We start from the raw sequence: 14059 nt of genomic DNA, 5'->3' as shown, positions 1-14059 counted from the left end.
TTAGAATGAATAGACACACGCACAATATCTGTGTGACCTGTTTCAAAAAATATGTGATCAATGGACCGTAAGTTTCGATGGTTCTTGAACAGGATGATACACATAGACACATCACCCTCACTTATGTAATTTTTAGTAGTACCATGATGTAACCTTTCACAATATCATCATCATCATCATCGTTGTATCCTTCCAATGAGCCATGTAAGACGTTTGTGGACAAGATACCTCCATCTGTTCCCATGATTATAAGCTTCATCTCTTTCTACATCTTGCAGTGTTATTCCTTGGTCTAGCCATATTCTTCTGGGATTTCCAGCAGGTCTCATTCCATTTTTAGCAGTTTGCCTACTTTGTTTATTTTGGTTGTTGTCCTCGGTGTTGACATACTGCATTGCTTCACGGGCTGAAAAATGGGGTTTGTAATTTGGACACTGGCTACGGTAAATAACGTAGCTGACAGATGCGCAGTTACGGTTCACAGTCTTTTACTTTCACTTTTTGCACCCCCCCCCCCCCCCTCAATAATACATAGTTATATATTTATGGCCAGTGCACTATTGTTTAAACTTTCTGTAAGCCTCATTAATAGTTTGCAGGTGAACCTCCACATACTGCAACAATAGTTTTCTGTTGAACATCTACGAACAGTAAAAACATAACCACATAGTTCACAGTCCTTTAAATAAATTGAACAGTCACTGTCATTGCTTTAACACACGGCCTATTGGTGTAACACTCATTTCACTGTTGTTCTAAGCACAGGTTCCTCGTCTGAAACTTGGCCATGGGCTGACTGTCTTGTGACCAAAAATCGGGCTCTTATATATCATCACAATAATAGGTACTAAAACTACACATTGTTCAAAGTTAAATTTGCAGAAATTACAATTAAAACGTAACTCATTAAATTAACTGAATACATCAAAAAACTGCGTATTTTTACAGTTTCTTGTACTGCAAGATTTAGGCCAAATTATTGGTTTAAATCATGAAATTAACAAATATAAGTCCACAAACAATACTTTGGACAAAACCGTTAATTACTTTGGAATTAATTAAGGGCTGGCTTGGCTAACATTTTTTCGAATAGAGCCAAATAGATATTTTAAGATGGCTAGTATTTCGTCTTCAAAATGTTTATAGTTAGTGCTGAATCTATATTTGTTTATATGTCAACAGTAGAATTTAAATGATGAAACAATCAGTTATTTCGCCCTGTAATGAAAGTTACTGACTAGTGTGAGTCAAAATAAATTAGAAAATCAGTAACATACATAAAACTAAGCACAAAATTAGGTCTGGTGTTACAGTCTTTTAAACTGAGGACCAACCTTTCTCTTTTATTAAAATGCAGATTATATTCATGTATGTTAATGGTAAGTAGTTAAAGTGAGAAAATGAATTTTGAGAAGCCAGATGGCAAAACAAGAGGGGAATTAAAATATATCCCAGCTTGCTTCGTCACAACATTAACTTTTACTCATTATAGTTGTTTTTCTGGCAAGCTAATTTCCTCTGAACTTTTTGCTTTTTCTCTCCCCAGATATAACATCATGTGCAAAGACTAATGCATTTAAAGCTACTAATTCTCAGCTTTAATTTCTTAATAATTGCACCTATGATGTAAATGCAAGAAACCATCCTGATCTACAATTTCCTATTTGTACACTGTATTTACAGTTTTGGTACAGCAGTTGGATCCTTCAAATTTGAAAACTTGAAACCCCTAATTTATGCAGAGACTCTCATATCTTGCTTGTCAGAATACTGTCGTAGGCCGTCAGATAGAGCTCTATTGTATTGATCTTTACAACCAACCAACCAGTCAGGAACTTCAATGCTCAACCACTCTCATACAAAAAGATGCCAATGACGAAGGGCGGTAGGTTGTGGCCAGATAAAACTTTCAGGTTCACCTCCCATAAGGGAAAGAGCCATTCTTGCAACAGATACCTCCTGTTATGGGGTTTTTGCTTCAGCGAGGGGGGGGGGGGTGTCTTTTGGCATCAGGACACAGGCAGAAAACATTTAACTTTGTGGAATCTCTTTTATATTTCACAGGTTAATGATGGTGTTCTTACACCCAGATGCAAACATTACGGGGATTTACATATTTACCTTCCCACTGAGATGAAAAGTTGCCTCATTCCTAAACACTACTCGGTCAGAAAAATCATCTTTCTGTTGCAAAACTTCAATTGCAAAGCCATAACATACACCATAATCATGTCTTTAATGCGTGTACCAACTGTAACCAGTAAGAATTCACGTGTAATCTTTTTTTTTTAAACCTTCCACACTGTTGACTTTGGCAATTGAAGTTCAAGACTTGCTTTTCAAGCAGACTTCTTAGGACTGTGAAGGTAAGATACTCTGACATGATTAGCATCTTCTTCAGACACTTCTGGAAATCCCATGCTTTTCCCTTTACACACACATTCAGTTGTTCCCAATAACTATATCATTGGCAGAGGTTTTTGCCACACAGGGGATCAAAATTAAACTTTAAACAAAACACACATTGAAGTGAAATTACTGCAGAACACAAAATGCTGTATGCTCAGGAGATGCCATTTGGCGTTTGTGAGACTGCAAGCAAGAAAACTACAAGCCAGTATACATACATGTGCTTATCTAAAACTGTTGACTTACTCTTTAATTGTGACCTGGAATCAACAATGTACAACACTTACTGCAACTTATGTCCTTCTGAATGGTCATACAGTATTGATCTCTCAGTCTCCATCTACAATTTTTACCCTCACACTCCCCTCCAGTACTAAATTGGCGATCCGGTGATTTCTCATAATGTGTCCATCAATTGATCCCTTTTTGTGGTCACATTGTACCACAAATTTGTTTTCTGCCCATTTCTGTTCTGTACTTCCTCTTTAGTTTCATCATCTATGACTTTGATCTTCAGCCTTCTTCTGTTGTACCACATTTCAAAACTTCTGTACTCCTCTTTTTTAAACTTTTTATCATCCAATTTTCACTTCCATAATTGGGTACTCTCCATACAAGTACTTTCAGAAAACACTTCCTGACACTTAAATATGTATTCAGTTGTAACAAATTTCTCTTCTTCAAAACCATTTTCATGCCATTGCCTGTCTACATTTTATATCTTCTCTACTTTGGCCATCATTAGTCATTTTTCTGCCCAAATTGCAAAACTCATTTACTGCTTTAAGTGTCTCTTTTCCTAATGTAATTCCGTCAGCATCACCTGTTTTAATTTGATTACATTCCATTATCTTTGTTTTGCTTGTATTGGTCATCTTAGATTGTCCTTTCAAAACACTGTCCACTCTGCTCAACTGCTCTTCCAAGTCCTTCGCTGTATCTGACAGAATTATGATGTTATTGGCAAACCTCAAGGTTTTTATTTCTTCTTTGTGAACTGTAATTCCTACTCCAAATTTTTCTTTGGTTTCGTTTACTGCTTGCTCAGCATACGGATTGAGTAACATCAGGGGTGGGCTACAACACTGTCTCACACCCTTCTGAACCACTGTTTCTGTTTCATGGCCCTGGTTATTTTACCCCTGCTACCTTCAGAATTTCAAAGAGAGTATTCCAGTCAACATTGTCAAAAGCTTCAATTCTCCAAAAGTTGCCATTAAGTGTATGTGTCCTTGCAGGCAGGAAAACAACAAGGCAGCCTATCCTTCACATATCTTCCAAGATAAGTCATAGGATCAGTATTGCCTCATGTGTTCCTATCTTTCTCCAGAATCCAAACAGGTCTTCACTGAGGTTGGTTTCTACCAGTTTTTCCATTCTTCTGTAAAGAATTCGTGTTAGTATTTTGCAACTGTGACTTATTAAGCTGATAGTTCAGTAATATTCACACCTGTCAGCACTTGCATTCTTTGGAATTGGAATTATTATATTCTTCTTGAAATCTGAGGGTATTTTGCCTGTATCAAACATCTTGCACACCAGAAGAAAGAGTTTTTTCAGGGCTGGTTCTCCCAAGGCTATCAGTAGTTCCAACGGAATGTCGTCTACTCCCAGGACCCGGTTTTGACTGAGGTCTTTCAGGACTCTGTCAAATTCTTGTAGCAGTATCACAACTCCCACCTCATCTTCATCTACATTGTCTTCCATTTGTATAGTAATGCCATCAAGTAAATCTCCCCTATGTATACCCTGTATATACTCTTTCAGCTTTCCTTTCTTTGCTTAGGACTGACCCTCTATGTACTCTTTCAACTTTCCTTTCTTTGCTTATGACTGGTTTTTCATCTGAGCTCTTTATATTTATACAGCCAGTTCTCTTTTTCCAAAGACCTCTTTAATTTTCTTGTAAGTGATATTTTTCCCCTAGTGATATATGCTACTAAAGCTTACATTTGTCCTCTAGCCATTCCTGCATAGCCATTATGTACTTCGTGTCGATCTCATTTTTTAGACGTTTGTATTGTCTTTCACATGCTTCATTTATTGCATTTTTATATTTTCTACTTTCGTCAGTTAAATTCAGTATCTCCTGTGTTATCTAAGGATTTCTATTGGCCTTGTCATTTTACTTATTTGACCTTGTACATCCCCATAAATTTCATGACATTTTCTGTTTCTAAAGATGTAATTGGTTTTTCTCCTTCTCCTGGTTCCTGAGGTTTTTTCTTTACAGCCTTTTCTTCTTTGTTGCCATTTGACAACTTGTCAAAAGAGTCTTTTGTTTCCTATCTTATTTTTTCTACCTCGTGGATCACAGTTTCATGCCTTAATAGCTTCTCTGATCTCCCATTCTTCAGTATTCCATACAGCATTTTTTAATTCCCATTAGGGTCTTTTTCTAGTTGTTTGTGTGAATGCTTCCAAACTCGTATCCTTCTCTTCCTTCACAATTCTCTTACTGAATATCTTGCATTTCTTTTTGCTTCTCAACATCCTTATTTCTCTTAGCTGTATTGTGATCTGTAATAGTAGAGTTGACTTTTCCTCTTGTTTTGCCACAATTCATTAATGATGTTTTGGACTAATTTATCTACTCTCTGCACTTTTGTGTTTCATTCCTTGGCAACTTTTGCTTTGTAAGAATGTGGAAATGTTTCTTATTTGCCTCATCTTTTATTTTCCAGTCTTTTATTGTTTGTGCTTTGTGTGTATTTGTTGTTCGTGCAGTTTTATAATTCAGGTCAGCTGCTAGTAGGCTGTGGTCGCTATCTAAATATTCACTAAAAATAACTTTTGCTTCTCTCACACTTTCTCCAATATGTCTGTCTGTTAATACATAATCAATATTGTTTTAGATCTCCCATTCCAGTTACGTCTAGTTATTTTATGGCTGTCTTTTCTTTTTAAGAAGGTGTTTATTATTATCGTGTTGTTTCTGGCACAGAAGTCTAGGATGTTCTTGCCTTCAGTATTCTTGTCCCCAAATCTGAAGGGCCCCACACCTCTTCATAGCCTGCTATATCTGCTACAGCTTGGTCATTGAGCTCCCTTGTTATCATCAAATTGTCCTCTTGTGCTTGGTCCTCCAAATTTCAAGGAATTCTTCTTTCCCACCATCATTACATCTTCTATGCGGGACATATACCTAGATTATTGTGAGACTCCTATTGACTAATGTCACTTTGATGATTCTTTAGTCTACAAATGCAATATTTGTTACAACTTCAGTACCTTCACGCAGCACAAACTAACGCTATTTATTGCTTCCTTCCTGTTGCCATGCCATTATAGCTTGTAAACTTTCCTCAGTTCCTTTGATTTCATCCTCTTCCATTTTGTCGCACTTATTCCTAACATATATATCTTCCTCCTTTCCATCAAGTTAACTACTTTCGTCAATCAATGTAATTATGTTCAGGGTTCCTACTTTCTGTTTGATTTCCTGGTAAGGTTCACTCCGGTTATTGAGACACTGGTTCGTATCTCTTTCTGCCTTCTCAGGATGAGTGTCAGACTCCGTCATTAATTCCTAAGGCATTGGAAGTGATGTCGTCATCTGGTGTGTTCAGTCCAAGTACTGTACTTGTAGTGAAAGCAACAAAACTGTTTCTTCTCTAAATGCTTGTTAGGCCTAACATATACAAGAATTTTCTTCCTGGGTTTACTCCCTTAGCCTTTGAGGAGCCCTTCCCATCCCTCGAGGCAGTGGGTTACATCTGCACTACCCCAGGGGAATGAGTTGTCCACTCCACCAGCTTCGCTGTACTAAATCATTTTTTCTGTCTTTGCTGTCATTGAGTTCTTTACCCATAGCTCTGGCACGGGTTCTCTGATATACCCCACAGGACTGTGTTCCTGCCTGACTCGGGCATCCTATCATTCCAGCCTGTGGGATGTAGGATGTCTACCCCTGCATTGTGGGTATACCAGACAGGAATTACTCAGTTGGAGAAACAAGGAAGGTGACCTGTCTCCATGGGCTGGGGGGGGGGGGGGGCAGTATAGAAACTCTACATGTTTCTCATAAAAGCCGCTTATACAGATTCAGAATCTAGTCAGTGAACATAGCAGACTTTTTTGTTTGCCGTATGTCATTTTCTTACATTGTTTAAATTTTTCATACTTTTCTCTCTTGTTTGAATGTGCTGTGTTCTAACATTGCCTAAATTGGTCTCTGTTTTTATTTCTCATCAACAGTGCCGTCTTAGCAATGCCAGGTAAACTCTTTGCAGATATCTGTTGTGACCTTCCATTTTTCATCAAGCTCTGTTTTTATTTTAAGCAAAATATCAGTTTGTTGTTTCAGTTTATCTACCATTTTGTGTAAGAAAGCAAATCTACAGTATGTGTGTTGTGGTCTTCAGTCCTGAGACTGGTTTGATGCAGCTCTCCATGCTACTCTATCCTGTGCAAGCTTCTTCATCTCCCAGTACCTACTGCAACCTACATCCTTCTGAATCTGCTTAGTGTATTGATCTCTTGGTCTCCCTCTACGATTTTTTCCCCCACGCTGCCCTCCAATGCTAAATTTGTGATCCCTTGATGCCTCAAAACATGTCCTACCAACCGATCCCTTCTTCTAGTCAAGTTGTGCCACAAACTTCTCTTCTCCCCAATCCTATTCAATACCTCCTCATTAGTTACGTGATCTACCCACCTTATCTTCAGCATTCTTCTGTAGCACCACATTTCGAAAGCTTCTATTCTCTTCTTGTCCAAACTGGTTATCGTCCATGTTTCACTTCCATACATGGCTACACTCCATACAAATAATTTCAGAAATGACTTCCTGACACTTAAATCTATACTCGATGTTAACAAATTTCTCTTCTTCAGAAACGCTTTCCTTGCCATTGCCAGTCTACATTTTATATCCTCTCTACTTTGACCATCATCAGTTATTTTACTCCCTAAATAGCAAAACTCCTTTACTACTTTAAGTGTCTCATTTCCTAATCTAACCCCCTCAGCATCACCCGATTTAATTTGACTACATTCCATTATCCTCGTTTTGCTTTTGTTGATGTTCATCTTATATCCTCCTTTCAAGACACTGTCCATTCCGTTCAACTGCTCTTCCAAGTCCTTTGCTGTCTCTGACAGAATTACAATGTCATCGACGAACCTCAAAGTTTTTACTTCTTCTCCATGAATTTTAATACCTACTCCGAATTTTTCTTTTGTTTCCTTTACTGCTTGCTCAATATACAGATTGAATAACATTGGGGAGGGGCTACAACCCTGTCTCAGTCCCTTCCCAACCACTGCTTTCCTTTCATGCCCCTTGACTCTCATAACTGCCATCTGGTTTCTGTACAAATTGTAAATAGCCTTTCGCTCCCTGTATTTTACCCCTGCCACCTTTAGAATTTGAAAGAGACTATTCCAGTCAACATTATCAAAACCTTTCTCCAAGTCTAAAAATGCTAGAAATGACATAGGTTTGCCTTTCCTTAATCTTTCTTCTAAGATAAGCCGTAAGGTCAGTATTGCCTCATGTGTTCCAACATTTCTCTGGAATCCAAACTGATCTTCCCAGAGGTCGGCTTCTACCAGTTTTCCCATTCGTCTGTAAAGAATTCGCGTTAGTATTTTACAGCTGTAACTTATTAAACTGATAGTTCAGTAATTTTCACATTTGTCAACACCTGCTTTCTTTGGTATTGGAATTATTATATTCTTCTTGAAGTCTGTGGGTATTTCGCCTGTCTCATACATCTTGCTCACCAGATGGTAGAGTTTTGTCATGACTGGCTCTCCCAAGGCCATCAGTAGTTCTAATGCAATGTTGTCTACTCCCGGGGCCTTGTTTCAACTCAGGTCTTTCAGTGCTCTGTCAAACTCTTCACGCAGTATCTTATCTCCCATTTCATCTTCATCTACATCCTCTTCCATTTCCATAATACTGTCCTCAAGTACATCGCCCTTGTATAAACCCTCTATATACTCCTTCCACCTTTCTGCCTTCCCTTCTTTGCTTAGAACTGGGTTGCCATCTGAGCTCTTGATATTCATACAAGTGGTTCTCTTCTCTCCAAAGGTCTCTTTAATTTTCCTGTAGGCAGTATCTATCTTACCCCTAGTGAGACAAGCCTCTACATCCTTACATTTGTCCTCTAGCCATCCCTGCTTAGCCATTTTGCACTTTCTGTCGATCTCATTTTTGAGACGTTTGTATTCCCTTTTGCCTGCTTCATTTACTGCATTTTTATATTTTCTCCTTTCATCAACTAAATTCAATATTTCTTCTGTTACCCAAGGATTTCTATTAGCCCTCATCTTTTTACCTACTTGATCGTCTGCTGCCTTCACTACTTCATCCCTCAGAGCTACCCATTCTTCTTCTACTGTATTTCTTTCCCCCATTCCTGTCAATTGTTCCCTTATGCTCTCCCTGAAACTCTCTACAACCTCTGGTTCTTTCAGTTTATCCAGGTCCCATCTCCTTAAATTCCCACCTTTTTGCAGTTTCTTCAGTTTCAATCTGCAGTTCATAACCAATAGATTGTGGTCAGAATCTACATCTGCCCCTGGAAATGTCTTACAATTTAAAACCTGGTTCCTAAATCTCTGTCTTAGCATTATATAATCTATCTGATACCTATTAGTATCTCCAGGATTCTTCCATGTATACAACCTTCTTTTATGGTTCTTGAACCAAGTGTTAGCTATGATTAAGTTATGCTCTGTGCAAAATTCTACAAGGCGGCTTCCTCTTTCATTTCTTCCCCCCAATCCATATTCACCTACTATGTTTCCTTCTCTCCCTTTTCCTACTGATGAATTCCAGTCACCCATGACTATTAAATTTTCGTCTCCCTTCACTACCTGAATAATTTCTTTTATCTCATCATATATTTCATCAATTTCTTCATCATCTGCAGAGCTAGTTGGCATATAAACTTGTACTACTGTAGTAGGCATTGGCTTTGTGTCTATCTTGGCCACAATAATGCGTTCACTATGCTGTTTGTAGTAGCTAACCCGCACTCCTATTTTTTTATTCATTATTAAACCTACTCCTGCATTACCCCTATTTGATTTTGTATTTATAACCCTGTAATCACCTGACCAAAAGTCTTGTTCCTCCTGCCACCGAACTTCACTAATTCCCACTATATCTAACTTTAACCTTTCCATTTCCCATTTTAAATTTTCTAACCTACCTGCCCGATTAAGGGATCTGACATTCCACGCTCCAATCCGTAGAATGCCAGTTTTCTTTCTCCTGATAACGACGTCCTCTTGAGTAGTCCCCGCCCGGAGATCCGAATGGGGGACTATTTTACCTCCGGAATATTTTACCCAAGAGGACGCCATCATCATTTAATCATACAGTAAAGCTGCATGTATATGCATATATACAGTATATGCATTAAAAACTAAACTGTTTTGGCACAAAATATACAAATTCCAACACACTATTCAGCAACATTGCCACATGCTACATGTACCAACAGATCTGACTGGATCGTTTCGAGAATGGCAACATACAAAGGCATGCAGTAACGTAGTAATAGTAGTAACTGTTCTTTACCTCGTTTTGTCCAACAAAGAGAAAAAGACCCAGTAAATTCAAGTGATGCCATGCCTGCAGAAGTAGGTATTTGTCCAATAAGCAAAATATTTTAATGTTAGTGGATTTTTTTCCATGGTTAAAGGAAAAAAGAAACATAAAATTACATAACATTTTGTTGCGACCATAGTATTAGTTCACATTAAATTCTTTTCATTGTAGTAATATGTGAATGATCCTGATCCCCTCAAGTGATATACGAGGGCGGTTCAGAAAGTAACCTCCGATTGGTCACAGTGCGGGTTGTGGGAGGAGTAGCGACGCCATCTGTGCGTTCACGCACTCAACAGGTCAGTTGGCATCAAGCCGTGGTCGAGTGAACGTCGTACCTGCGCTAGTTTAGTTTTTGTGGCAGTTTGAAATGTGTGCTGCAATAGAAAACCCCGCCAAATGTGAAGTGCGTGCTGTCATAAGGTTTTTTACAGCCAAAGGATATTCTGCAGCAGCTATTCATCGTGAGCTTTGTGCCGTGTACAGACCAAGAGTTATGAGTGAAGGAGTTGTCCGTGAATGGGTACGTTTATTTAAAAGTGGATGAGAAAACGTTCATGATGAAGAGAGGAGTGGTAGACCATCATTGGTGACTGACGAACTCGTTCAGACAGTTGATGCAAAAGTTCGTGAAAATCGACGTTTCTCAATGTCGGAGTTGTCTACTGGTTTTCCACAGATTTCTAAGACTCTCTTGTACGAGATAGTGACAGCAAGATTGGGTTACCGTAAGTTCTGTGCATGATGGGTGCCCAAAATTCTTACCGACCACCACAAAACTCAAAGAATGGCCTCTGCATTAGACTTTCTGTCACGTTATGAGGATGAAGGAGAACCATTGTTAAACAGAATCGTGACTGGTGACGAAACCTGGATTAAGTACGTGAACCCTGAGACAAAAGAACAATCAAAGATGTGGGCACATTCAAATTCGCCTACCAAACCAAGAAAAGCCTCGCAAGATTTTTCTGCCAGAAAACTGATGGCAACGGTGTTTTGGGATGCCAAAGGGGTGTTGTTGGTTGAATTCATGGAATGTGGTAAGACCATTAATCAAGACGTGTACTGTGAAACAATAAAAAAGTTACGACGGGCTATACAGAACAAACGCCGTGGTATGCTGACTTCCGGTATCGTTTTTTTGCACGATAACGCCCGTCCTCACTCTGCTCGCAGAACAACGGCCCTTCTTGAGTCCTTCAAGTGGGACGTTATCAACCATCCACCTTACAGCCCAGACCTGGCGCCAAGTGATTATCACCTCTTCATGCATTTGAAGAAATGGCTCGGGTCACAGCGGTTTGATGACGACGAAGAGCTCAAAGATGCGGTCACAGGCTGGCTCCAGGCACAAGCGGGTGATTTTTATGCAGAAGGAATTTCAAAGCTTGTGAAGAGATACGATAAGTGCCTCAATCGCTATGGAGACTATGTAGAAAAATAGTGCAAAGATGTAGTTGTAAGATGTATATATTAAAATATTTTTATTTAACTTGGTGTATTTTTTTTTAAATCAACCGGAGGTTACTTTCTGAACGGCCCTCGTATATGCAGATTTTAATCCCTGCGTGTTTACTCCATTAATCATATTGATATTCATAACACCTGCCTCAAATTTTTCATTCTTACAGGAAAGTATTAGAAAGAGCTGTTGCCCAACACCTCCCTGCTCGAAAAATGAAAGCCCTCTTCAAGAAGTTTCTTCAGTTTGAAGAACAGCATGGTACACCAGAAGGAGCTGAACGAGTTCGGCAGATGGCATTGGACTATGTTGAATCAAGTACAGTTGCATGTGAAAGTGAAGCAAAGGACTAGCATTGTGACTTTTTGCATTTCACATGAAATAAGTGTGTGTACATTGCAACCAGTGTGCAAAACTGATCACCATTTTATGTACCTGAGTGCTTACGTTTCCTGAAAATGTGTAAAAATGATTTTATATGAACAGAATAAAATATTTATTGAATAGACAAATTGGAATGCTTCATTTTAGTGTTACTTGTGAAGTTGTAATAATTTGTACAGGGGCAGTTGGGTACTGAAGATAACAGGAACTGAAGTGGAAAATAATCAAAATGTAAAAATATTAAGAACAACATGATGTTGATCTTACTTAGATGGCCATTTTACTGTAGGCAGCCAACCACAACTGCTCTTTCACTGATCATCCTCTTGTAATATTTGATGGGGAAAATGTTTGTTGTATCTCCTTGCCTTCTTTTGGAGCTTTTGTTTGTGTGACCAAGCCAAAGTGTAGCCTCCCGTTTATGGACATTGCCAGAGTTTCATTGGGGCTTAAAAAAGCCTACCCCTGAAACAGCTTGACCACTGTAATTAAAATACATGGTTAATTACCCTTACGTACTGGAGTATTCTTTAGTGTATGTGATTCTTAAGCTTTTCATATTGTTGTGGTTCTGTATCTCAGTCGGTAAAAACGAAACCCTGGTAGGATCACTTTGTTGTGTCTGTCCAACTGTTAAGAACCCTTTTTCTAAGGAACAGGTAGATGTATCAAGCTGAATAGATGTATCAAGCTGAATAGATGTATCAAGCTGAACAGATGTTTCAAGCTGAACAGATGTTTCAAGCTGAATAGATGTTTCAGGCTGAAATTTCTGCCACATTCTAAGGTGAGTGGTCCCTTGGTGGTGTAAAAAGTTTAAGATTCTAAATGAATGAAATCAAAAGATATGGCCATTTATGTCATGTATTTTAATACTTGCAAACTCACTCATCAAAATCTATAGGTTATTTCCTGTTGACCAGGAAACATGAAAATATGCAAAAACAATAGTTTCCTGGTACAAATAAAGAAAAAAATCCGAAAATTCGAAATTATATGACACAGAGGTTTTCTTTTTATTTCCCCCGTGTTATCTGGCTGTCCGTCTGTCCATTCGTCAGTTAAGACCCTTTTCCTCTCAAAGTTTGGTGTGTCAAATTCAAATTAACATCACATACTAAGGTCAAGGTCTCTTGTCAGTGTAGTAAATGTGCGCTTCTAAGTCAATGAAATTAAAAGTTAGGTCATTTACATCATATATTTTGATACTTGCAAATGCACCCATCAAAACCTGTAGGGTGCCTCCTGAGGATCTAGAATCATGAAATTTGGCAAGATCAAGGTTTCATACTTCGCATTAAGGAAAAAAATCCGAAAATTGTTAATTTGCAATGATATCACTAAGAAGAATATTTCTTTTGTCATTTGATATCTGACTTCAAACTTAAAATTAAAACATTCACGAAAGTTTTGTAATTGCAAGGTCCGATATCTTGACAGTTTCAATGTTGATAATAGGCAAAACCTGTAGAGATTCTTAATTGCCGAGTTTAGTGAACTGTTTATGTGCAAAATTAAGCTTGTATGGACCCATCAGAGTGCAAGGCCCATGGTTTTTTATTTTTTACTTTCTTTAAATGTACTCATTGAAACAAGTGAATCAGTCCATATACCTTCAGTCTTCCAAGTAATAAGTTGGATTTTCACTGTCATCTTTTCTCCCAGAACTTCTTCATTGCTTCATCAGTTATGCTGTATTGTTTTTGTTTACACATTTTTAGGTTAAATCTCATGTATCTATTCCTCAAAATTATCTTCTGTTCTTTGTTTTCAGTTTGATGCATTCCTATATTTAACTTTTCTAAATCATCCTGGGCCCCTTTGAACCAGTCATTATTGCTTTTATTTTTCGAAAATTAGTTGAATATTTGTTTTTCTAGCCTAGTTTGTGGTAATATTGATGTATGGGAGAAAAAGCAAGCCTACTTTTCACAAGGTGTATATTGCTGACACTCTTTCTGAATACACTACTTCTTTAGACAACAGTCTCCATTGTCTGTGTATTTGGTATTTTTTAGTTGATTGTTTTGATAATTCTTCTGTCTGCCTTCTGTTGTATTTTGTCTCTTATTGATTTGATGTTCAGCTTGAGTGTGTTGACAGGTTTAATAACATAGTAATAATGGCTGAATTTTGCATTCATTGAGAGAGTTCTTCAATTACGTTGGCTATATGTTACATTTTGGTTGTTTCAATTTATTTGTTCTGCATTGTGTTGAGACTTTCTCATTTGAGTT

The 14059-nt window shown here is 38.1% G+C and overlaps 1 protein-coding gene across 1 annotated transcript in view; it reads left to right on the top strand.

The window, feature by feature from the left end:
* The window catches only part of LOC126253037 (protein RRP5 homolog), a 172494-nt gene extending 160544 nt beyond the window's left edge, over nucleotides 1-11950 (top strand). The window contains exon 23 of the mRNA XM_049954106.1: nucleotides 11608-11950. Within this exon, the coding sequence (XP_049810063.1) occupies nucleotides 11608-11791 (184 nt within the window). The 3' untranslated portion in view covers nucleotides 11792-11950. The remainder of the gene's footprint in view (nucleotides 1-11607) is intronic.
* The last annotated feature ends 2109 nt before the right edge of the window (nucleotides 11951-14059 follow it).

Source organism: Schistocerca nitens, chromosome 4 (assembly GCF_023898315.1).
Source record: "Schistocerca nitens isolate TAMUIC-IGC-003100 chromosome 4, iqSchNite1.1, whole genome shotgun sequence".
Classification (NCBI taxonomy): Eukaryota; Metazoa; Arthropoda; class Insecta; order Orthoptera; family Acrididae; genus Schistocerca; species Schistocerca nitens.
This window is presented reverse-complemented; position numbering and strand designations above follow the sequence as displayed.